General features: G+C 38.0%; 1 protein-coding gene across 8 annotated transcripts in view; it reads right to left on the reverse strand.

The window, feature by feature from the left end:
- The window catches only part of KLHL32 (kelch like family member 32), a 97,652-nt gene that overhangs the window by 54,247 nt on the left and 17,058 nt on the right, over positions 1–26,347 (reverse strand). For 5 of the 8 annotated variants that reach the window (XM_086461361.1, XM_086461359.1, XM_086461360.1 and 2 more), the window contains exons 3-4: positions 18,449–18,556; positions 7,731–7,829 (exon numbers count right to left, since the gene is read on the reverse strand). The exons of 1 other annotated variant lie outside the window; for it this stretch is intronic. In XM_086461361.1, coding sequence (XP_086317487.1) covers positions 7,731–7,829; positions 18,449–18,556 — 207 coding nt within the window. The remainder of the gene's footprint in view (positions 1–7,730; positions 7,830–18,448; positions 18,557–26,347) is intronic. 2 more of the 8 variants (XM_086461357.1, XM_086461356.1) reach the window with 2 other exon arrangements.

Consider the following 26,347-nt stretch of genomic DNA (forward strand, 5'->3'; position numbering starts at 1 on the left):
CTGTATTCTTGTTCTTTCACATTAGAGCTGTAAGTCTCCTCTTTCAGGTCACGTCTTCCACATAAAAGTGCTAAACTAATGCCGCTTAATGACAAATTAATGTCCATGAATAAAAAATACACCTCTAATAGCATAGAGTAATTTGCCATTACAATATCATCATTGGACATGCCCCTGGTTTAATACGATGTATTTAATTCATAACTTAATGAGTGATATATAAAAAGAGAGAGATGAACCCTGCAATTACATTTATGTGAGTCTGTCACCTTATTTGTAAAACCTTAGAGTCATTTACATTCAAATTAGAACAAATGAGTGATTTCACAAAGTGCAGTGATAAATGACCATTGCTGCACAAGACAGAACTGTATTTCCTGTGAAAACATTAACAGTTTCCTATTATTTGTTAAAAATTACAATGCGTATTGCCCAGTGTTGTGTGAATAATGACTTTTTTACTGATTAGGTCAGAAGACTAATACAGAGTAAAAATAAATAATTTTTCTTTTCATTTTTTTTCTGATTTTAGCTGGAATTTATCTGCTGAAACTGTTACGGGCTCACAGTGCCACCTGCTGCCCACGCCCGGGGAGGAAGGGCCCCGACCGCCTCCTTTCCCCTCCAGTTCAGCCATTCGGCCTTCAGCTCCTGCGATCAAACAAATTTTCCTGCCAGACAGCTATCTGGGCATGTCGCCGAGGACACCAGCAGATAAGGGTAGCTAGACTACCCAATTACAAATACTGCTTTTCTGGGGGGGGCATGCATCTAAACTGCCTCAGCGAGTAAGGAGAATTAAAAGCTAAAGACATTGCGGGGCAGGAGAGACGCAGGGGACGTAAAACATTAGTATTGATCAGATGGTAATAAAACCAGAGAAGAATATTGTACACTAAGCATTCTGGGATTCATCAGCCTCTTTTTACAGCTTTATAAAAATACTAGAAAGATTCCAGAAGCAGGAATCTTTCAGGGGCTGAGTGACAGAAAGGTCAGGTAAGGAGGCTACATTGACTAGAAAGACAACATGAGAAGGGCAGGGAGGGAAACAGTGAAGCAATAAAGCTCCTTTGTTCCCATTTAAAACACACCAAAGCTGCTCTCCCTTCCTGACAGAAATTACAAAAAGAAGGAAGATGTAGCAGCATCTGCCTCTTCCCAACTTGTGACCTCCCCTGCGACTCTGATGCAGAAGACCAGCAAGGTGTATCTGTACAACCAGCTAGACAGTTTGGGAGCTTTAATCTTGCCAGCAATAGTAATCCTTGACACTCCAGCATCATTTTTTACACATGCATCAGCAGTTCCAATTCAGCTTTGCCAACACTTACTTCATTAGAAAAAGCAGAACACACACACAAAGCCAGCAGGTTCCTGACCACAGTTGCACCACTTTCTTTAACAGTTAACACCCCAGGAGGAGAGTATCCACTATCACATCACAGCTAAATAACAGCAAGTGGATTACACTAAGAATGGGATTCAAAGTGATTTGGTATACCATTTTTACTTCCCTCACTGACATGAACTGAAAAATGGAGAAAACCATCATCATTTTTTTCCCCGAGTCCCATTCTAGATTGGAATCCTCAGCAGTACATTCACATTTCATATATAAAAATCTGTATCTCTGTAATGCATCTGTGTGTTAAAGAGAGAGAAGATAGATTTCTGAAGTTATTTTTGAGCTTTGTACAAAACTTTCCTAATGACTGTCAATAGCTCAATGACTCAACAGCTGACAAAACATGCTCCTTCAAAAAATAGCAGCTTAGCACAGCAACAACTGGTTGCATAACACTGAAAACCAGCAAAATGAAAGACAACATTATTTCTGTCTAATTTGTATTCTTGGTACAGGAAGGTCACTCTTTCCACCATGGGATAAAGTTGGTAGACTCAAGTTTGATGGTGGTGGCTTTATAAAACACCACTCTAATTCTGGGGAGTAGGGGGGTGGAGAATGTGCATGCGTGTACTTAGATTAAAAACCCAGTTAAAGGCAAGCCTTGGTTGCTAGATGACCTTTAGATTTTTTTCCAGCAGTTTAATTTGTTCTATATGAAAAACCCAGGAGCTAAAATCCCAACTGAGCTGGGGCTTCTAGCAATACAAAGGTGATGCTCTCAATCTCTGGCGTAAGAATTAATTCATCTCTGAAAGAGTATATCTTAGTGAAAGGTGGGATTGTGGTTTTGGCATTGTTCCAAGTGGAGAAGTTGGGTTTAAGAAAAATAAATAGCTTTGCAGCTCTGGCCCTACCCCATATGTAAACCATACACAGTCCTTTTAATTCTACAGGCAGATTAATTTGTAGTTTCTTCCTTTCAAAAACCACCAACATATTTCAACCTATAAACACATTTGAATAGTTTAAAATTAGTAGTAGATTAAAGATCCAGATCATTAGGTGTTCCTACACCATGAAAAAAATTTTATTTTATAAGCCTAGACTGACAATTACAGTAGAAGGTTAAAAATCAAATGCCCCTACCGAAGACAATTTACCCGCTTCAGTTATTGCCAAGAATTATTCCAGGAGGTCTTATTTTATCACTTGTGAGTTGATAAATCTAATTTTTGCATTCCAAGCCTGATCCTGCTCACTGTCTGCTTTTGTATACAAGAATCCAGAGCATACAGTACAGAGGCAGCTCCAAGAAAATTCCAATTGACTGCTACTGTACAATGCTGTGTTTTTTCAGCGTCATTTTATTCACTCACCTAAGATGCTCCTTTCAGCTTAAATTAGCCCTCTTTAAAGATGCTACAACCAGCATCAGTAGCAAGTGGGCAGATATACCTGTGGCAGAGTTCTATCCACTGTAATGAAGTTTCTAAAAGGTAACCTAGTACATTTATCATTTAGCATAGAATTTAACGCAGTTAAAACTAACGGGAAAATTGGCAACAAACTTTTAACTTCCCTTAACACCAAAACATTTATGATCCCAAGAACAGTTTTTAACAGTCAATTAGGATCACTGCTCATGTCTACTAGACTTGCTGCTCCTAGCTACGTTTTTATTTCCAGTACAAGGAAAGTCAGCTAACACCACATCTAATAAGGCTGTATTGAAAATATGCAACTGTCTAATCAATAAACATAACAAATTATAACCCAGACTATGTTGTCCAGTATGTAAACTTAATTTGTTCTTCACAAAACATGCCTGACTGGCAGCAGAAAGTTAAAGGGATAAAATGCTAACAATCATTCCATGTCCTGCCTCTCAGAGATGAGTGGGTTGCTTTGGACAGTCCTGCAACTTCTAAACTCCTTACTCACACCTATCATCCTATTCCTTGAATGTAACTCAGGAGGTATATAGAACTCCATGAAAACGATAATACTGGACTTTAGAAAATGCAAAAAAAAAAAAAAAAAATCACTTAGCTTTAAGAGTTCAAATACAGACAGTGTTACGTCCCAGGTGCCCAAATGCCAGTGGAAATCAACCTCTGGTTTAAAAACTGATTACTAAAACTATATCCACGCACTATTGAGTTGACGTTGATCAGTAGAAGGAAATTCCATTAAAAATTCATATTCTCAATAGCATTCCCTCCTTATTAAGACTCTTTGATTGTTGAAATAATTTGCAGTTTGTGATACTGAATACACAAACAACCGAGGAAAAAAAACTTCTTACATCTACAATCAGTTATGTAACAGACATATGAAACAAACATTTCTATGTTCTGAATAAATCTTTTAATACATTTATTCTCTTGCATAAGAATAAAGTCATTGTATACTCTTCAGAAAAACATTTACAAGCTTTAAAGTACAAAACAGGTCATCACTAACACACTACCCAATACCACGTTCTCTACAGCTCCGTGGAGGCCATTCTCAGATCTCCATCACATTCAACACCTTCAACTAACTTTGTCTTGCCTTCTCCAATGTCAATAGTAGGACAGCTATGGTCCACTAGAACTTTAAGGCTAAAACTTTTAAAAGGGAAACAAGACATTCAGATAACCTATTCCCATCATATTTCAAAGCCTACCGATAATTCAAGATATGACACTGCTGAGGCAGGGGGAGAAGTCTGCACAACAGAAAGCTGGAATTCAGACCCAAAGTAAGGAATGCTTGGGCATTTTTTCTTGTTTGCAAGTAGAGAAAAATATCATCTACAGTTCTTTTAAAATAAAAATTAGTAAATTAGCACTCCGAAATAAGAATCAGTTTTCCAATAAGAAAATGGAATAAACATTAGACGCTACAGAACATTTGACAATGTGAAGTTTACAGATGATAAAAAGGATTTACTAAACTAGCAGTGTTGTCAGAAACATCCATTGCATCATGCTGTCATAAACATCTGGATGGATATTATCTCTTTGGGCGTGGGGGGAAATAATGTTGCCTCTCCTTTTTTCTGTCTTTCCGTTGATCAAAAACTCTTCATAAAAATGCCATAATCATGATTCAAACAATTTGTTACAGAAATCTTCTTGAGATTTATCAATAAATTAAAGTGATCTAAGCCAGCTGGTCTATAAGAAAGAGGATCCGTCTTACAGTCAAAATAACATCTCGTTTATTCTGAGACAACTGAGAGAAAATTCCTTAAAGATCAGTGAATGTAAAAGTCAGCATTGGCTTGAATGAATCTGCCCCCAGTGCACTGCAAATCACCTTCGACAATGAGACACTTCGACAATCATCTGTGATGAATTAGATCAGCACAGCCTTCTTTGCAACCTCATGGACTACATACACACCTTGGAACAGGTATGTTTATGGGCCATGCCAGTTGTATTTGTAGCAAAAAAAAATCCTTATTAAAATCCATAGAATAATTAAATAAGCCCCAGATAAGAGTATCAAGAAGAGATGAAACTGTCTTGAGCTCCAAGAAATGGACAAGTTGGAACACCTAGCAAAAGAGAAGAGCTAGAACAAGCTTTTAACAATAAGAGCAGCACTGTTACACAGGAAAAGCCTGGTCCAATCCAAACAATTAAAGACAATCCTAACAAGTTAAAACTCTGTCATCATTACACAACAATAACAAATGACAGCTAGATCCCACACACTAGATTTCCTGAATTTATGCTAAAGTAAGCTAAGTTAATTATATCTGAACAATTCAAAACAGCAGGAAAGAAATTCACTAGTACAGTAAATGAAGAACTCTGCAGCACCCAGACTCACCAGAAAGAAGAAAAAGGGTAAGTATTATTCTCTTCCCAGTATCTGTATCACAGCATGTAGGGTGAAAAGACACTCCAGTTACCAACTGCAGCAAGGATAAGTGGCTTTAAGGAAGCCTTCTTTAACTACTTCAATTTTATTTTTTAGATAGTACTAAAATAAAGAAATTGATATTTTTAAAATCACCCAATAGTTTGTAGAACACAAACAGATACTGAATATAATTAATTTGAACCGTTAAAGATACCACAGTCTTTATGCACACCACCTTGCTGACGTCTGCTAAAAAGGCTTACACAGCTACTCAAGGCTGATTACTTGCATGGACTGCAACTCTGTAGAACAAACAAGACAGATAAAGTCTTACTGTGATCTATTCAGACTGCAAAAGTGCCTACGGATATGCCTTGTTGGGGTGAACCTCGTAAAGAAATACTGTAAAGAGAGTAAAATACAGTCTAGAGCCTGATATGATGTAAGCTACAGCCATCCCACAAAAGTCCATGTGGATTCAAAATCTTACAATGAGACCCTGATTCAAAAATACTTCACAGAACTACCACTGCTCTCTGTCTCCCAACAATATTCTCCTCCTTATTCCACACATTATTCCCTACCTCTGTTATTGTCAATCTGGACACTGGGTCCCACTTCCTCTTCATTTTTACACCAGTGTAGCTCCAGTTACCTTACCTTGGCACACTACTCAGAGTACAACAGGGCTCTTTCACACCATTTGAGTAACTGCATATTGACTGTCACCTCCAGTGAATTTTTACTGGTCTGTTAATTACAGAGTAATTTGGCAGCAATGTTTGCTCACTCTGGGATTTATTTTTTTGGGGGGTGCTGTGGTTTTGGCATTGATTTTTTGTTTCGGTTTTGTTCCTTTTTTAATTCATTAGCAGTTCGTTCCTAAGTACTTGACTATGGCCTGCACACCAAAGCACTGCTAATTCTACAGTTGTCTTTCCACTGCAGTGACCTCGGGATTAGAAGTTTTAAGATGGCGCCAAGGGAAGAGCTACAAATAGCAGAAGCTATTCAACACAGGTCATGGAAGAAGTTACTACAAGGACTTACGCTGGGCATGTACCTGCTCCTTTCCCACAGTCCTCTCATGTCCCTACCTCACCAGCACTACAATACTCAGCTTCTTCCCTGCTCTCTAATATTTTCCCTAGTTTCTTCCTGCAATAGTCTCTTCGGTTCTATTTCTGCCAAAGACAGAGCATGTAAGCAGCAGAGACATGTTCACATTGACTGATTTGTTAGGGGGGCATTAAATACACTGTATGACCATCAATGGTAGATTTGTATCTTCTTTCTCATTACAGTAACCCCTTCCCATGCCTGCCTGACAGCTGGGAAGCCGAATGGTTTTGTGGCTTATTTGGCATCTTACATTTCTTATTTCTCAAGCCAGCCACCTTTCCCATTACATTCCATGTCTATTTTCTCAGAAAAATTGGATCCCTCTCTAGGTTCCTGAAAACAAACTGATACAAATTGCAGTACTCTAACAGCTCCTTTAACTTTCTAATCAATTTATAATGCACAAATTAATACCAACCACCTCATTGTCTGAACATACATTTTGAAGGCTTCCCTAAGGCTAAGGAGGTTAGATTAGCTAGGCCTAAGGCTAACACTCAAAGAAGATTCTTTCTCCACAAGACAGAGCCTTCAAGTCTGTCCTGAAACTCTTAACATGAGATCCTGCATGCCTACAGTATTTAGTAGCTCAGTGTGCTGCCAAGCACACTCAGACTGTTCAAAGGCATTTATGTTGTTGGAAGGCAAGTGCATACAGAGAGGATTGTGGTGTCGTGCATTTCCATGCCCAACTGTTGCACAGATACAGCCAACACACCCTATTTCAGAAACGATACTGGAAAATTACAAAGAAAAGCAAACAGTTCTGTAGAATTGCTATTGCCACTTTTTTAAGGCTTTTCATAGATACACATCAAAGCTATGTTCTTGTTACCATCACAAGCCATCTCCTATTCAAGCCAAGCACAAAAAAAATTGTTTTACTGGATTCAGATTTTTTGCTTCACAGTGACAGCCCTAATGTTGCTAATATTGTCAGCATTATGGGCATGAGGCCAGTTGAGAATAAGGTGCCATTGTAATGAGCCCTACCCTTTCAGGCAGTAGTGCCCTGGAATACGCATCGATATTCTGTTGTGAGCACTTATGCATCTGAATGCTTCACATTACTCACGATCACAATAGGGAAATATTTATCATTTGGTAAAATAACGCAGAAGAAAGCAAATTCCATGATAAAGGAGGGAGTCAAACTCCCTTGTGCTGACACTAATCAATGGACCGTCCTTGTTCTCAGGACAAATGGACAAAATGGATGGGAGGAGAAAGCACCTACCATAAACTGATACCCAAATTACACTCAGAATTCAGGTCTCCTGAAATCCAGTTTATAGCTATTTAGGTTACACCAGGTATTGTACTAATACCCTCCTACAGAAATCAGGCTTGAAACAAAAGTATACTAAACAGAAATGACTGAAATCAGGTAGAGAAGCCTCACCTGAATAAGATAGTGAGAACATAAACTGAGAAGCTCCAGCAGCTGCAAATGACTCCCAGCTGCTAAGACATCCTGTATCACCCCTGGTTCCAAGAGGATCTGTAAAGAAGAAAATGGAAAGTTTGTCATGCAGAAGTCATCATACTTGTAGAAAATACTACAGGCCTTCATTATTTCAGGCATTTAAGTCAACATAAAGAACAGAAAGAGCATATAGAGAAGTCTTTGCAGGATAGGAACAGAGTTTCTAAAGTTCACCTGAATTGCCTAAAGGATTTTTAAGCAGACTTTCCTGTGAGAATCCATAAGCCTCATTACCCTCTAAATCATTTAAAACTAAATATATGTTATTTATTTAAAAGGGAGACTTTTCAAAATAACAGAACTTCCTTTTGTTATCCATATACCTGGATGCTTCCATATACACTGATGAATCAGACCAACAGAACTGACTCAGAAGTCTCCAGTATTAATACTATCTGTACTTGTAAAAAATACACAGGCTAGGGACACCCTTCCCATTCCCCACGGTACCACTTGGTAATTTTCCTAACCACTGTCTTCACTGTCTTCATTTTATAGAACGAGGCTGTGAAGGCACAGAGTGAGCATGCTGCTGGGGAAGTGCCAGAAAGGGCTTAGAAATCAAGACTGATTATCCTGTCACTTGCTCACATGAAACTCCTACTCATTTCAATTAAAATCACGCACAGGCAGCAGCCAGGATAATTGGGCCTCAGCTTCTAGCCTGCTGTCTTGGGGTCAGCTTGTTAGAGCATGCCTTTCAGGAAACAAAAAAAAAGTCTTTGGAAATACAGACACTGGTCAACTTCTTACCAGCAATCACATTACAAAATATTTAAATAATACTAATTTGGATAGAAGTGGTGCAGCATCCAACAAAAATCAGAAATGCATGAGAAAAATTAATTTTTCAAAGATACTCCGTTTATTCAGAGTTTCATCCTTGTATTTCCCCTGGCAACTTTGGTTTCACGCCACACGAGGTCAGTCTCTCACTGCTCCACAGGGAAGTAAAGCTTTTTTCAGATCTTTTTTTTTCTTCTGCCCACACAATTTAGTTTTATCTTACAGCATCATTTATAGGTCTCAAACGCAGTGGAATAAGGAGGATGGCAAACAAAAGAAAAGACGCTCATCTGCATGTTTTACAGTTAAACTGTTTTTAAGGGAAATGAAAAAGACATGTATGCATTTCTTCAAGCAAACCCACAAATTGCCTCCAACATAATGGATATATTAGGAATGGGATAGAAGGGGATTAATTCTTGTTTATACCAAGAACTCATTTACATTGATCTGTCAGTCTATGACATGCTTAAAGCTTGTGCAAATCACTATATATATATTCATAATAGGTTTTAAGTGAACATATATGTAATTTACATACTTATAAAAGTTCTCTATCTAGCCAGAAAGACATGTAGGGATGGATCTTAATGTAAATGAGAATCAGGCCCAGCACAATCCAGGTTTTTGCCTGGTGCTAATGAGGTTGCTATGCATGACAAGAGTAGTTCAATGGAAAGCTAGAAAGGATTTCAGTTACAAAAATATCTTCAATAGGTATATTTAAAAAAAAAAAAAAATGAGCAGCACTGTCAAATATTTTCAAGTGAGAACTGAAGGTCAGACTGACAAAACAAGCTGGTTTAAACCTTGCAGCGTTTGTTATTCAGACATCATTTACACTGAGGAAGTTGTCATCTGATCTCACACTACTTACTAAGTGCCAGCCACCAGCTTAGCATTGTTAAAGACACAATATGAAGAGAACCAGAACCCTAAGCAGATTACTACCTTGTAGGCACAGGCAAACTATATTTAACTGTGATAATATTAATGTGTTTTAAAGCTACAGCAATCCATTTACAAATAATACTAGTAGCATTATGAGATGAGAAGTAGGACAAGAGGCAAGGAGGATGACTGGTTACTACCTAGAGGTGATTTGCACAAAGTCAGCAACAGAAGTTCATTTCAAGGTGGCAGACGTATTTCTTAACGTGTTTTTTCCATTTCTCACAGCTTTCCTATACCATGCAAGATTTATTCTGCCGAGATAAAACCTTTGTGCTTCCCAAGATAACTGAGGAAGTCTCTTTCTTTTCTTCCCAAGACTTTGCCTAAATGGAACTACCTGAATTTTTATTCAATACTCATTTGGATATAGGCAAAAATAGCAATTCATTTATGCTGAATGTTCACCATCAGCAAACTGCATGCTGGGGAAATCCACAAAAAAAAGAAAACAGTACTTAAACTGGGGTAATTCACAATTACTCCACACCTCTTAGCTTCTATACATTAATACAACTACTTGATTTTTATGAATTACCAGCAAAGCTGTTTATATGCGATATAGACCATCCAGCTGAATCTTAACATTAAATGCACATAAATACCACCGTAGGCACAGCACAAGTACACACAGTGACTGACACTCTGTTCGTCTAACTCTCAAAACAACAGCTGAGAGATACTTACTGAAAATTAAGAAGAGGGAAACCAAGATCTACTTTGGATTCACACTTCCAAAATTCATCACAAATTATTAGTGTGAAAACTAAAAAGAGAAGCTTAATCATTTTTCCTACTTCGTCCTCAACCAAAGGGTTACAAGGCATAATTATCAGGGCAGAAACTCAGAGTAATTTGGAACCATCAACTTCAGACAAAACTTTGCAATCTTCACCAGTGAAGGATGTGACTGTGTGCAACACATGCAATCTTAAGACTGGTTTCTGTGCTGTTTTTATATTAAGATTAATTAGATGCAATTCAGGTACTGCATCTGGCTGAATCATACAATCAATCCTCTATTCAACCTTTATTTCTGAGTGTTAATTTTCATTATTCTCCTGACTTTTCTTTGGCCCATGATGCTACCCAAGAACATCAGCTTAACCACCTTCTCCCTGTATACAACGGGTAGATCTTGCAGATAGTCGTAATAACTTACTTTCCCAAGGCACCAGGTCTGACTTACTTCTCATTTTCAAATTGATCTCCTTTGTCAAGCTATTTTTCTCCTCCCTGACAATGACTGTGTTTTCAAACAGGAATCCTGCTCTTCAAGGCAGCCATTCTATCCTTCATCGTCCCACAAACCCTTCGAAGAGTATGCATCAAATCCAGTTCACTCTCTCTTGTGATCAGATCCGCAGGCCAAAGGATAGAAAGGATGCAAATTTTGGTGTTTCCTTGCAACAGAATGCTGAGTTCACAAGATCCAGAAAGGCAGATTACACAATTTTAGATCCACGTTTCTTAGACACACAATTTAAACCTATATGGAAATGCATCCATTTATGCTTCATTGATACATTGAGGAAAACTGCTCTGTAAATGCAAGAATTAGAAACTTTCATAAACTAAACCTGAGCTTCTGAGGCAGAAAAAATAATTCTATAATCAGCCCCATGGTCACAGATACACATGGCCCTGAACACTCTCCTGTACATCTACCCTCTGGGCAGCAGATCTAAAACTGGAATTCATTCCCCCTTCCCCAAGATTTCCCTCTTCCTTTCCCAACTCATCGTGCATCCCCTCCAACCCAGTACATCTTAGGGCTATGGGTAAGCATGGAAAAGATTAACTGGTATCATGCACCTTGCCTCTCTCTTCAATCAGTTTTCACTGGGAGACTTCTTGGCAGTAACTAGCAGCTATGACTTCTTGGGCCAGCAGCAGTACGTGAACCACCATCCTTTCTCAAGCACAACTACTCATGTCTCACCTCCACACTGCCCGAACTGAGAACATCCTCCTACTCTTTTAGTGCCTTCTGCCGCCCTACAACCAACAAACCAGTATAGGCCAACAAAAACTGGTACGGTCATAGCAAGGAGGGCAGTAACAGACAAAAGAGAGTGAGGATGAAACTCCTTAAACTGCCCTTCCCAACAAAGAAACTTACAGCCTGAGGGAGAGGGTAAAGTCCAGGTTAATGATAACCTCTATGGAGTTTCACAAGGTTTATACCTGGAAAGAACAATTAGATAATTTAATTTATTCCTTGTATACGGCAGGCCATTATATTTCATCCAGCCCAACGAGGCTAAACTGTGTGCCCAGACAGAGACCAAGAGGTTGAGGATACCCTTCCATCACCTTAATTCCAGCTACTCATTTATACCTCCGTATGTCCTTCTCATTTGCATACAGCTGTTTGTGGGGCCACGGAATAAGGGAGATGGTGGCAAGACTCACATTAAAAATAAACCAGCATTATGCTATAACAGTAAGGAAATATGTAATGTCACATCAGAAAATTCTAGAAAGTAAACCATATGGACTTTAGCACAGAAAACAAGAAAAAAAACAATCCTAAGATTCCTGCCAGCCTGATGCAAAAGAAAATTCCTTCTTGACTCCACTTGCAGTGATCAGCATTTCAAACAAGACAAGCAATCTAACAAAAGTACCACTTGTTTTCCCCCTCTGGAGACCATTCTGTGTGCTTCAGAGCAATCAAAAAAACCTAACTTTTCTTTTAGAGCAATTTAGACTGCATTTCACTCGCAACCAGTTAGCACTTCTGCCTGTCACCCTGTTCATTCGTGCTTCAGTTGAATCCTGAGCTGCTTGCATGTTGAGAAGTGCTGCTTCAAAAAAGTGAGCGGGGGAAGAATATTCTAGTCCCCTGCAGACAACTGCCCAAAGCCCTGGCACATAATGTTTGACAGCGCTCATTACAAAATCCAGATGTCTCACTAGTCAATGCCAGAAGGAATCATGACCAGCATTTCTCTGATATAGGTCATAATATTTTTCCAGAAAACTAAATGAAAATGTGTGTTAACTGTACAGCATATAAATCATAGAATATCTTGAGTTGGAAGGCACCCATAAAGATCATTAAGTCCAACTCTCTGCTCCTCGCAAGACTGCCTAAAATTAAACCATATAACCAAGAGCATCATTCAGATGCTCTTTGAACCCTGACAGGCTTGGTGCCATGACCGCTTCCTTGGAGGGCCTGTTCCAGTGACCAACCACCCTCTCAGTGAAGAATCTTTTACTAATGTCCAATCTGAACTTCCCCTGATGCAGCTTCATACCATTATGAAGTAAGTACCATTACTACAGGTAAATACCATTATTATAAGTAAGACTCCAAGAAAATGCACTATTTTTTGGGAAGATGTTTCATTACTCTGATTACTTTCGACTCTAGAAAAGCTGTCTTGTCCATAGCTTGATATCTATCCAGAGCAAATAACATGAATCATTTAACTTTCTCTGCCATAAACTGCATAAACTGAGTTAATTAAGCTCTGCATTATTCTAAGCTTTCTGGGCAATTTGCAGCTGAACTGTGAACCTAACACCTAGTAGCTGTAACCTAGTGCTAGGCACAGAAACAACATTATCCTCCTGATAGAAGTAAAAAAGGAAATGTCCAAAACTAAGTAGCAAATTTATATTTTTGGCTTTGAAAGTGCATTGAAAAATGACGTTAAGTATTTACAGTAAGACACAGTCCTGCTGTAATCAGTCTTCCATGACCCTGGCATGGTGCCCCCAGTAGAAAAGAATGAGGATAGCTGAAGTCACTTTTGCTAGGGACACCAGGCAGCTTAACCTAATGCTATGATTCATTTTAATCAAAGGCAACCAAGGGAACTGTTACACACAGGACACAAGAGGTCACTTACGCAAGAAAATCAACCATCACAATACAGCTTTGCAATATACCTCATCCCCAAGTGAGCTAGAAAGTATTAAGAGAGTAAGAAATGCTAAGATATTGATAGTTGTCTCCCCCCAGTCTTAACTGAAAATGGCAGATGAAATATTTGGTTGATCTAGGAAAAACTGTCACCATCAAATGGTGGGGGGATTTGATGAAAGATGAAAGCCAAGATTTTATAAAGGAACCAAAACAATTATCAGGAGAAATAGTTGTACTTAAATTTGTACTTTGCTTCTATTATTCCTTTACAATCTGAGAAGCCCTTTCACCCTCTCATGCATTTTGTTAAAGAAATTACTAAGGTGAAAGAACAATTTCACAAAGGAGCTGTAAGATAATACTTTAACTAACCATAGCTTTGTGTGCATGAATTTGAAAAATCACCAGATGGTACTCCCATCAGTTCATGAAACCTGTTTGGTAAAGTGATAATAGCTGTCACAAAATGACAGTTTTTAAACTAACTAAATACAAGGTCAAGTTAGTAAGTAAAGGCAGCAGTTAAATAGGACTCACATTGATAATGCATTAAAGTAATACTGAGAGCAACCGAAGCACACAAAATCACAATATATCTGAAAATACCACAACGTTCTAGATTTGTAACTGGAATAATATACTGATACTACCTTTATTAAAGACTGCCTGCTACATTAGCATGTTGTGAGTAAAAGAAAATCTGTTAAATATGCTAAGAAACAGAAAAAGTTTAAAGCCTATTTTTGAATCACTATAAATGCAACTTTCATATGCGGCTTTCAAGAAAAGGAAACATTTCAACATTGTATAGGTGGGGTGTAAGGCTGTGTTAATCTTGGGCTAAGAGGATACCACAGGATGAGTTACCCCAAAATTTGTCTTTGGCGAAAAAGCCAAACATAAAACATATCTTAAAGAAAGGCTGCCTCACTGATTCTTTCTTTTCAGCTTTGGTAATTCAGAATGATTTTGTAACTTTAAGAGGACAACTTAATTTCTATTAATACATTATGGTTTAGAAAAAGAAAAGAGAGACCAGACAGTTAGGAAAATAGGACTTGGTATTAGGCTCTAACAAAGCTGCTGGTTCTCTGTGTTGTCTTTGGAAAGTTATTTTCTCCCAAAATAATTTCCTTTCTATGATGCAACAAAGGACAGCAATTACTTGCTTTTGTAATGTCTTTTGAGCTCCTCAAACAAAATTCTATCTAAATGCAAAATATTTCTATTACCATAGACTAAAGACAGATGATAGAACATAATTACAAAGACTAACAAATCAATGAAGCATTTCAGTATACATAGGACTCCAACTGTGTATTTGTATTTCTGTTGAATTAGAATCACAATCATCTATTGCAAATTAAATCCAGTGTTCTTGCACAATTCTTCTTTCTTGAACCTATAACGCAGTGCCTGTCAGCTGATTCAACTGATGGTATCTCATAGATGTTACATACGTATACGAGACCAACATACATGATGTAGCTTGCTGGACCTAAATTTGAGGAGAAATGCAAGAGCCTCATCTGAAATAAGGAGCCTCAAAATTTCAGTTCAAACCACTTACTTAGTCCCATGGCACTTATAGTTTATAAGAGCCTGTTTTCAGCACTGAAATTTTTCAGATGCCCAAACGTTTTCTTCTGATCAAAAGCACATTTTCTTGTAAGGACAAGTGACTCACCACCCAACTACACTGGCCTATTTAGGGGCTATTGCACTCCTTGAAATGAGATTATGTCTCTTGGTAATAGAAGAGTTAAAAACAAAAAAAAACCCAATCAAAAAGCAGGCAACAGTGCCCATGACACTCTGACCCAGCGATTGAGACTCTTACTTTGACAGAAGGAATTGCGAGCTCCAAACTCTGCACCAAGAACTGTTTCTCTGTATTAATAACCTAAAACTCATAGTTCCTGTATTGATTTTACTTCATCCATCTCCCTTCCAATGCACATCTGACACTTGCAAAATGCCCCTGTGAGGAGGAAGCGTGAGTAATCCAGTCACTGAGACTCTGGCCTGGCCTTATTGCTGCCAGCTGTGAAGTAAAAGAGAGAATGACCTTAAAGCCCTTTTATGAAGAAAGGACACGTCAGCTACAACAAGAAAAGACTCAGCTACGACAGGAAAAGATTCGTATCTCTAAACTCTAAATATGGGGATTACATGGTAAAATGCCTACAGCCAAAAGGGATCGTATTTAAGACCTTTTTTGCCAAAGATTTCATTATTAGAGGATTACTGAGGGCCTACATGCATAGAACAAATCCAAATTCTGCTGCCATTCCTTTTGTTAGTTTTTATTTATTTCTATACCAACATTTCTTTCTTTGTTATATTAGGGACCACAGTAATGGATTAATTCAGTTGGAATTATAATATTTCTATTAAACTTCAGTTTCACAACAATCTTTTCTTCTGTTGAACAGCCAATTTCCCCTTAAAAGCAAAATATTTCTAGCAGAAATTATGATAAGGCACTGTCTGCCTAAGTAGACAGGAACATGAAGTTTGTATTTTAAGTCCACAGGCATATTTCAAATTTTTAAAAAAAGAGGCAAGGATGACAGAGTTTCATTTCAGATTGCAGTGTCACACTAAAAATTAAATTTCTTAGTTTTGATAACTTTCAAAAACTGTAGGCATCAAATATTACCAAGCTGCAATATTAAATATTTCCACCAGATGTCTCTGATATATTATTTTACACAGAAAGTTACATTTGAGTTACTACACTTCAAACTGAATGTAAGTTTTGCAAAATATTAAAGAAATAAAGAGAAGAAAGCTGAAACTAAATATTTATCTGTTTAGATATGGATACCTTAGGACTGTCCCTAAGCTGCCATCAGTTCTACAATGTTACCTAAAGAAACAGAAATTTTTTGGACTAACGTTTTGGTAAATGTTTAAAAGAAAAGTTCATGGCTTTCACTTTTAAGAGGCACATCAGATCATGTCTCGATATCTACCTACATTTTCAGACCAAGATAAGGCATGACTGGGTTTTAGGTTACTAAGAAATATTTTGGGTTTTGAATCAGAAAGAGAAAACTAAAGACAACTCTGTTTTCAGAACTCTTTCTGATGTAACTGTGCAGTAATCCAGTTACTTATTAATAGCCTTTGTGGATTACTCCCACTCACCACCTTGAAATGTTCACCCAGATTCTGTCAGCCTGAGTCAGTACATAAGCAATGCTCAATACATATAAACCCAGTGCCAGAAGAGAATTTCAAGGACAAAAGGGAAAATTCGGCACTGCTAATTCTCAGACCCATGTTTCACTGAGTTATGCTTCAAAGGCATCTTTATAAGAGAATTCCTACAGAATCCTTCTCATTTCTCTGTGCTTCAAGCAGCACTCAGTGTTTCTGACAGACATGACAGAGCAAGCTTTGCCTTAGAGTCACTTACATATATGAGCGACTGTACATACATGCACATCTATATTCACCTCAAAAAGCCCACTCATTTATTCAAAGTAGATTATACCTGAAAATAAAAGACTCAAAAGTCTCTAAAGGACCAAGGATAGAAGACACATATTATTTACTAGGGAACTGAGGATACTATCCCTGAAGCAGTGTGGGGTGGATTGTTGCCTTACATAAAAGCCAAATCCATCCTTTTCATGGTTCTCAACATATTTTACACAGGTTTATTAGACTTTGAATTTTGCTGAGAGATATGGGAGTATACCTTTATTCACAGCAGACAGGATGGGTCAAATCAGTTACAACCCACCTTCTCAAAAGATACTTCCATTTAGCAACAAGAGTTCTCTCCAGAATAATCAACCTATAGTTTCAAATAACTAAGATGACAAATGCTCAACAGCACTGGAGACATTCAATTTTATCTATCAAAACTTGCAACTAAAAGAACAAGAAGCATACCAATGACAAGTCATGTACTGAGTTCTTCAGCCAATTCAGTAATATAGCATGGCATCTCTGCATCTCATTTATATCACAGAAATCTTTCAATAAGTCATGTTTTCCATAACAGCAGAAACACAGAAATTTCAAGAGCTAATCTCTGGGGCAATGCTAAAATATAACTGTTGTGTGGGCTGGTGACAAAAATAGCTCCTTTAAAATAGGTAAAAAAAATTTCTTTCCTTATTTCTATTTAATTCCCTTTGAAAAAAAATTAAGGCCATATACTCAATCCTTAAATTCGTACAACCCAACAACTCTTCCAGATAAATGTAATACGGATTTAAGCTTTCCTCTTCCAAATGGATTCAGTTGTTGTAGCAAAGTTTCCAGAAACAGTTTGGTTATCTAGAATTTTAAAGCCCAAAGCAAAAAAAAAAAAAAAAAAAAATCACTGTGTGTTCTGAGCTCACTACCCATGAACTCTGCTCTAAGATGAAGTCATACAGCAACACTGTCCAAGCATGCAGTGCAGAGATATGGCAGGTCATGTATACTTTATTTTTTGTGGGGGCAGAGGGAAGAGGAGCATCACTCTGCATTTTCTGAAGTAATATAATGCGATATATAACCTACTATCATAAGAAGTGCTACAATAAAGATGTATAGTACGTATAAGCATTTACAAAGATGCTTGGACTGCATCTGTCCAGAGAGTAAGAGACTACTTTTCCCCTCAATTACATAATTTGTCAAACACAGCAGAGTATATAAATATTTATTATTAGGAAAACACCTTTCTTTACTTTTAATTTAGCATGCAGAATCAACTGACATTAAGTTTTTATGAACAGCCAGGCCACCACAAAAGGGGCATACAAGTCACACATGGTTCACTACCTGGCAACAATGCACATAAACAGTGTTTTTATTAGACAATCCCTCTAAAGAAAAAAAAAAAACAAACCACAAAACCAAAAAAACCCCACAGTATATGAAAAATAAGATCTGTTAAATCAAAAGACCTTGTACTGGGCAGTACACAAGCAAAATAATTTCTATGTAAAGGTCATCTTCAGTTTTTATTACCTTTTGTTTGTGTCTCTTAATTTGAGGAACTGTACAATACCTGTCCAGTATATGCAAAGTCCAGGGCTTGTTTTAAACCAAGGCTTGTGACACCATGCAAATTCACCTCATCAGCTTCGCTTTCAACCATGCAGAGACTGAACATTGCCTATGGAAAGAAAAGAAGTGTTATTAACCATTAAAAACAATGCCCAGTGAAGGTCCAGGAAGAAGATTTGCTTTTCCACCTTCGCTGAGCTCTGTTTTTCCATGGATAAGAATTCTAAACAGCAATGGATGTGTGAGTTAGAATGAGACCTATACCAAGTTTTGAATACTAACCCCATAGCAATCAATCTTGCAACTAAGTCCTTTTATCAATAAAGAAATATTCTGGAAAAACTGAAACAAATCCCTTTACTCCATCTATATATACTTCTTAACTAAGTAATTCAGGTGAAACCAATTGGAACAGTCACACAACAAGGTATCATTCAATAAAAAAGATAAACAACTGGACTCTAGAAAAAAATAAACCTACACAAGCACCAGCAGAAAGAATACTTATGTATAGTATCATTACATATAGGAAGGAACAATAAGCCATATACAATTACTTGTATGAGAAAAAGGGGCAGTTAACACACCCTCTTTTATAAACAAGCCTTTCCAAATAAGCATCTCAGACTGGAATATGAACAACATAATACTCAAGTTATTGAACGAGAAGGAAGGATGGAGATGCAGTCACCTGAACTTAGAACCTCCCCTTACTTGTTATTGCCTCAGCTTCTCAGATCATAAAACCTAAACTGAAGATTGGTAGGGTGCTATAAATTTTTCTGAAAATAACACTGAGGAGAGCAACTGCCCCTTTCATCCAGTCCTACTTTCCAAATCGTCAGTGTTCAGCAATTCTAGTCGTCTCTGGACCCTTGTAGGAATCTTTTTCCTCCCATCTCTGTTAAACTTAGACTCCTGTCTTTACTCCCCACTCTTCCTTCCCAGCCTGCACTCCTGCTGCAGTACCCTGACTTACCACTCCTTCCCTCCTCTTATCAGTCCCATTCTCCATTCTTTGTCACTCTCCCACACATTTTTTAACAAAATATACCACTCACAGTCTCTAGACAGTAAGCTGTGAACAAATAAATTGAACAGTTCTACCATCTGTCATTGCTAAAGAGATTCTAAACTTATCCCCAGGAGGTTTTGTGCCAAACTTAATGCCTTTACAGAGGCTACCACACTTCACCTGGAAAGCTCTACTGAAGAAGCACTTCTTTAGGAACATACCCTCTGCTACCTCTGTCTCTAGTCTGCCTGATACCTGCAGAAGCTGAGGCAGTCAACAAGCACACTGGATTTCAAATGTGCAACCTGTCCACGAAGCACTGCTAAATTTAAAGGAAAAAATAAGCCCTACCCCCTCCAACATTTTAGCACATAGCATTCACCGAGACCCAGGCAGCTTCTCTCAAGAACTGAGCGTTTCCTGCAAATAAGTAATTTCTTCTGAAAATGTTAGTATTTTTATCATTAAAACACCATAATTTGACATAAATCTGATGCCTGGAAATTGTCCAGTGTAAGCAAGAGTGACATTTACCACATAGTCATTCCTTGTGTTTTGCAATTTCTATTTCAATAAAGTGACATCAGGGCTTCTTCCAAACTGGCAACAGAAAAGAATCGTCAAATAGTTTAAAAGGTTTATCAAACAAATGTAGTAAGACACAGCCACGAAATATACCTAGGTAGAAAAAAAAAAAAAATTGTAACAAGTTCAGACACTTTTCTAATTCCATTTAATAATGGAATCAGAGTTGGACATTTCATTGTCATTTAGATGTATCATATGAGCTTGAATTGCTACTGTGAGGCTTTCAGAGCTTGTCAGCAGCTGCAAGGTACCCATCAGCCACCTGCTCCTTGCAAAAGCAGACCTTCAGTTTGTGTCTGAAAGAGACAAGCTTCTCTTCTCAGAAATTCACTACTAAATACACTTTTTGGATAACATTCCTTTCACACATCAATTCCTGAATAAATAAAGTATGTCTCAAAGCAACACCTGTCTACCTACGGGTAAATCTGCACACCTTCTGTACACTCGGTTCCATCACAGACTGCCTGCAGAAAGGCTGGAAATGTTCAGTGATACAAGATCCTCCATGCTCTGCATTCTCTGACTGTGCTACAGCAACTGTCTGTACACTACATATCTGTACGTAGGAACCATTAAAAGACAGTGTGGTTACTAATAAAGTTTCTATTCTGATCAAGGGCTAATGTCCCACACAATGGGTCAGGCTTATAGATACAAAGAAACACTTAATTGAATCTCTTCTATGAAGAACTGGTAGAGTTTTTCTTTGTAGACTTACTAACTTTACCTTTAGGAGACTATTCTACTGTATCACAGAGATTCCAAGATGGTCCTTATACACAGTTTATTACTACACCGAATTTGGTAAACTCAGCAGAATGATGCTGCTAACACAATCACTGTCCAGAGTCATCCACAGCACTTAAACACAGCCTCCAGCAGAGTGTTGACTCCCTGAAAACCAGGACTTCCCAGGCTATGGTTCAGAGAATAACTCAAGCCACGGCTGTTCCAAACAGACAGCATGGATAAAGCCAACCTAATTGCAAAGGGAAGAAAGTTTTGCCATATGGACATGAGCCACACTGTGCCAGTCACTACTGGGGCCAGAAAACGAGTCCCCATCCATCCTATTTACTAGTACAGGCATAGCCTAATAGTGCAGAGGGCTATCAGAACTGTAGCTACCAGTAAGCCATAGCACTATGGCTTTGGGTGCCATCTGCTATGTGGAGTTCATTTTCTATCATGCTATCCTCTGAGTATTCATTTTCATACTGAGTATGAACTACATTTGTTTTTCAGAGGGCAAGACCAGAGAATTTGATCGAAAGATAAGGTCTGCAATGGTCCTCAGACAGTTCCCATTCAGCTGAACCGGATTAGCCTCCAGGAAAGTAGCCTCCCACACAGATGAACTTAGAACTGCCTAGTGATCCACACTGCCTTTACCAGCAGGGAAATTTCCTTCTCAGCCTGATAGTCTAAAGGTTTAAATCAGCATGAAAAAAACAAAAATCTGTTCAATCATAGGCAGAAATTGAGCTCAAACTCAAGTCTTTAATTTGCACTGTTGTACTTGAATATTGCGGGTTTAAGTGTAGAAACACATGGATCATTAAATTCTGGTTTGAGACTTCACCAATACCCAGAGAATGAGCTACCATTGGGCTGTCAAACTCTGATTTCAGATGCATTTCTGAAAACGCTCTGAGGTTTTGTGAGCTTAAATAGATCCATCAGTTATGCTTTTAAGGCAAGGATAGTAGCCTACTTTATTTTTCCCTTGAGTACACTAAAAACAAGGCAATAAGATAAACATCTCAGGTGGATGTACAAGTGACAGACAAGAAAAACAATGAAATATAAAATATTTGGACAAGTGCACAATTCAAAGTCAAACTTACCAGAAAAGTTACCAAATTTGGCTAAGCATGAAGTGTTAATTATTTTAGTTATTAATTTCATTCAACAATGCTAATATATCATACTTTACTTTAAAATACCTCTGCTTGGACAAAATAAAATCTCTTCGAAAATGCCTCATTTCTCCTCCAAGACCTTCATGAGAGTGGGCAGTACAAGCTGCCAATATGTCAACCAAAATCCCTTTTACAATAAAACCCACTGGTGAGAGGGCCTATCCTTTCTTCCCGTTCCTTTAAATATCCAAGTCTTGTTCTGCCACCCAGTCAATGAACCAACATTGTGGGAAATAAAACGATTGTTTAAAGTCTGCTGGTTTAGTCAAGATTTTAATTAAGTAAACCAGAAGAAAAGTAAACTGAATCCACCTGCCATTCTGTGGCAACTGCTCCAAAATTCAGGTTTCAACATCCTGTCATAAATGCATATATTCCATTGTGAAATTCCACCCAAGCTCACACTTGTTCAAGAAGCTACAAATTAGGATGGCCTCATTTTTGTGCGTCAGGCAGACACTGTATAGGTGTAAAAACAGGAGGAAGGGAGGAATCAACCCCCCATTCTTCTAATCTTGGCCTGAAACAGAAACAGAGCTAGAGAACTATTCCCAAAGGAGAAAGAAAACAGAGCATAAAACCTTGGATAAAAATAATCAAACCATAAAACAACTCTCAGATTCTTGAATCTTTGACTTCAAAGTAACATGGCACGTTGGTGGGTGTTTAATACACAGCACACTTGCATGCAGTTTCACTACTTCGCCCTCAGCAGACAAAGGCACCTTTATAATTTTTTTTTTTTTTTCTGCAAACATAGAAGACAAAAGATGACAAGAGCTCAAAACTAAACGGCACACAACAAAGTGGTGACTAGGCTCAGATATGATCAGATCTGATGGAACTGGGCAGAATAGCCTGAGTACAAGATGCTTAGCACAGTCATTTGGTCTAACTTTCCACGCTCAGCTTCTGCTGCTGCTTAGCTTTCAAAAGCAATGCAAGGTGGGTGTAAAACCCTACCAAATCCGAATAATGTATTACTGTTAAAATAAGTATAAATGAGAGAAAAAAAAGGCTAGATACATCGATTTTATCACTCAGGCAGCACCGCAGCAACACGTACAACTTTAAGAACAGACACCAGGGTCACAGAAACACAACGTGATATTCAAAATCTTCAAAATACAAATTGCTCAGTTGCAAGCGTGAGGCACAAAGTTGTTCCTTGCTTTTAGTCATTTTCTTTCTTACTCAGATGTTCCATATCCACGAGAGTAATGAGCTTGTCCTCATTTGTACACATCAATCTTACAGCCATGTCAGGCATAGCAAGCAGTAAATCATCACGGAACAACTTAACCAAGTTGTAGGATATTTTACAGAAGTTAACTCTTTCAGTGAATTCCATGCAACTTAGTGGCCTTTTACAGGCAAGAAACAGAATCAAAACATATGCAGCCTCAGGAGACAGGTAAATTAATATAAAAAGAATAAATGGTTATGCTGTTAAAAAAAAATACAGTGCCCGAAGTTATAAGTAACTTACTGCTATGACCTGGGGAAACAAACTGGAATTATTATTATTGAGCTTTTATAAGCTTTCTGCTGGGATGTTAAAAAAAAAAAAAAAAAAAAAAAATTGAACACTGAGGTAATCACTGGATTCTAATTTAAATCTGCATAAAACCTGTTTAAGAGCTGTTTAAAGGAAATTCATAAAGTCGTTAAGTGAGCAATATCATCATATATTGGACAGATACTAGATAGAAAGGAAATTGGCAAAATACCTGGAAAGTCAAGAGAAAGATGAGAAAAAATTGTCATCAGGGCCTGTAATAACAGTATATGAAGTTAGGTAGCTGTATAACAAAAGTTAGTAAAAGTGTTTTCTAGGTCGATAGAAATAGGATAGAAATAGGAATGCTTAGACAATTTACAGAGCTTAGTGGGATGAAAACTCTTTTCTACTCTAACTGTAGAAGAAGCCTAAACACTTAGCTTAGCCTAGGTGCCCAAGATAGGTGAAAACTTAAGAGTAAAGGGTTGACTGAACTGAAGAGTGAATGTTGAAGAGATAAGAGCAAATTGTGTCCTTTCAGTGTATTCATTTCAGAACAGAACTTTTGAAGATTATTATTTATGGAATGAAAGCTACAAACAATGACAACAATAATAAACTGAGAAATGTTTGCACCTGTAAGTTTGTTTTCTGTGACAAATTACTATATATAAGAACTAAAGTTTTCTTTCACATCTCTGAACCCATGTAAAGTCATTTCCAGTTTAAAAGCCTTAGAAGCGGGTCTTAAAGTTACAGATTGCCAGTTATGACAGGCTGAATCCACACAAAAAACCTTCAGCTTGCCTGTGTTGACCTCATACTCATCCCTTACTTCAGCTATATCAGCTCCTAACCAACTTTTCTGATATGTTCCAAATGGGACACGAGCAAATGACCATTTAAATTACTGCCTTCAAGAAATACCCTGGCTCTTCTAGGAGTAAAGTACATAGTTCCAGCACATAGCAATTACCTCTAAAATATCTCAAAGTTCCCTCAGTAAGACTGTGAAGAGACATTTATCATTATCCATTTTTCTTTGGTTCAACTCTAAATGCAACTTTCAAAAGAAATCTAAGCTTTTAAGAACCGGAAAGTAAGCTGAGCTTACTACAGCAATCTACAGGAACCCAAAGAGCAACATTTCCAAATTTCCTCCCTCTGTGTTCTCAAATATTGTTTTGATTAACTACCAGCAGCCCTAGTTCTAAGTCCACTACACCACAAAACAAACATTTGGACCTCCTCACCAATGCATAGCTCTGACCTACACAAATTCTTATTCGACCACAGACTTAACAGTAGATAGCAAGCACAATAATAAAGTCCTGGGATACTTCAGAATCCTTTCCATTAAAAGCGCCATTCATATGATGTTCACATGGTTTCAGCAAGGCCAGGCTTGTTTTGCACAACACAATGCAAATATCTCGACTCAGTCCATCTCCCACTCGGCTTACTCTGTCACCTTTCATCCTTGACTAACTGGCAGTTGAAAGCTTTTGCAACTGATGTGCAAGAGCCTGCCTTTACCTTCATGTGGCTGTCCAGAAATATGACACATTCTCTACTGTAAAACATAAGCATTTGCTGCACTTCCTCACAATCACCACCAGACAGGGAGAGTGGAAAGTTGGCACAGAGTGAACCAGGATTCTTGTAGTTCCTTTCATTGCACCACACTCAAAAAGACGAACACTCAGGAAGTCAGGATGAACCGCCAGTGAGTTAAGCTCAATGCACACGAGCTTTCTCATCCCTAAGTCAGTATAGAGCTGTGTGTTAAAAACTCACTCCTACTTTTCCTATTAATTATCAACTATATTGTAAGCACTCTAGTCATATGTCACAGGAAAAAATTCTTATCAGTCTTACCATAAATTAAACCTTAAGTATGCCATCCCACCCAGCCTCTTATGACTGAGGCTGAGGTCTATAGGAAAAAATTAAAGTGCACCAAACAACTCATTTGGTAGTCACATTAACTATTTAACTAACTTTCTTCCACTCAATTCAGAAACATGTCTGAAGATGACAAAAACCAATATATACAAGAAAAAAAAACCCACAACAATTTTGAAAGTGAGTGAACATCTGTTCAGTCTATCTAGCAAAATAATTGGTAAAGAGACAGGGAGCTACTGGAGAGAGTCCAGCAGAGGGCTACAAAGATGATTAGGGGGCTGGAGCATCTCTCATATGAAGAAAGGCTGAGAGACCTGGGGCTCATTAGCCTGGAGAAGACTGAGAGGGGATCTTACCAATGCTTATAAATATCTAAAGGGCGAGTGTCAAGAGGATGGGGCCAGGCTCTTCTCAGTGGTGCCCAGGAAGTTCTCAGTGGAGCACAGGAAGTTCCACCTGAACATGAGGAAAAGCTTCTTTACTCTGAGGGTGGCAGAGCACTGGAACAGGCTGCCCAGAGGGGCTGAGGAGTCTCCTTCTCTGGAGATATTCAAAACCTGTCTGGACATATTCCTGTGTGACCTGTGTGACTCCTGTGGGAGTTGGACTAGATGATCTCCAGAGGTCCTTTCCAACTCCCACCATTCTGTGCTTCTGTAAAGAACTGATTAATGAAATTACCAAGGTTTTCCTTAGCTATTTATCTTCTTGCATTAAATTTTTAAAGTAACATTACTTAGCACTGTTTTACTGTTTAAAAGAGCAGAATTGTCATCTTAAATTTCTGCCTCCCCAATTCCACAATATTCTTTGAGGTTTTTTTTTTTTAAATTATTTTAAAATAGATAGGCATCTTTATTAAGTGCATGTTTTATTCAAATTCCCTTCCCACAGTATATGCATTTACTTCTATATTCACCTGTTTCACATCTTTCTCTTTACAGGAAATTGATTGTACTTCTC

The sequence above is a fragment of the Leptosomus discolor genome, chromosome 2, assembly GCF_034619465.1.
Source record: "Leptosomus discolor isolate bLepDis1 chromosome 2, bLepDis1.hap2, whole genome shotgun sequence".
In the NCBI taxonomy this organism is placed as follows: Eukaryota; Metazoa; Chordata; class Aves; order Leptosomiformes; family Leptosomidae; genus Leptosomus; species Leptosomus discolor.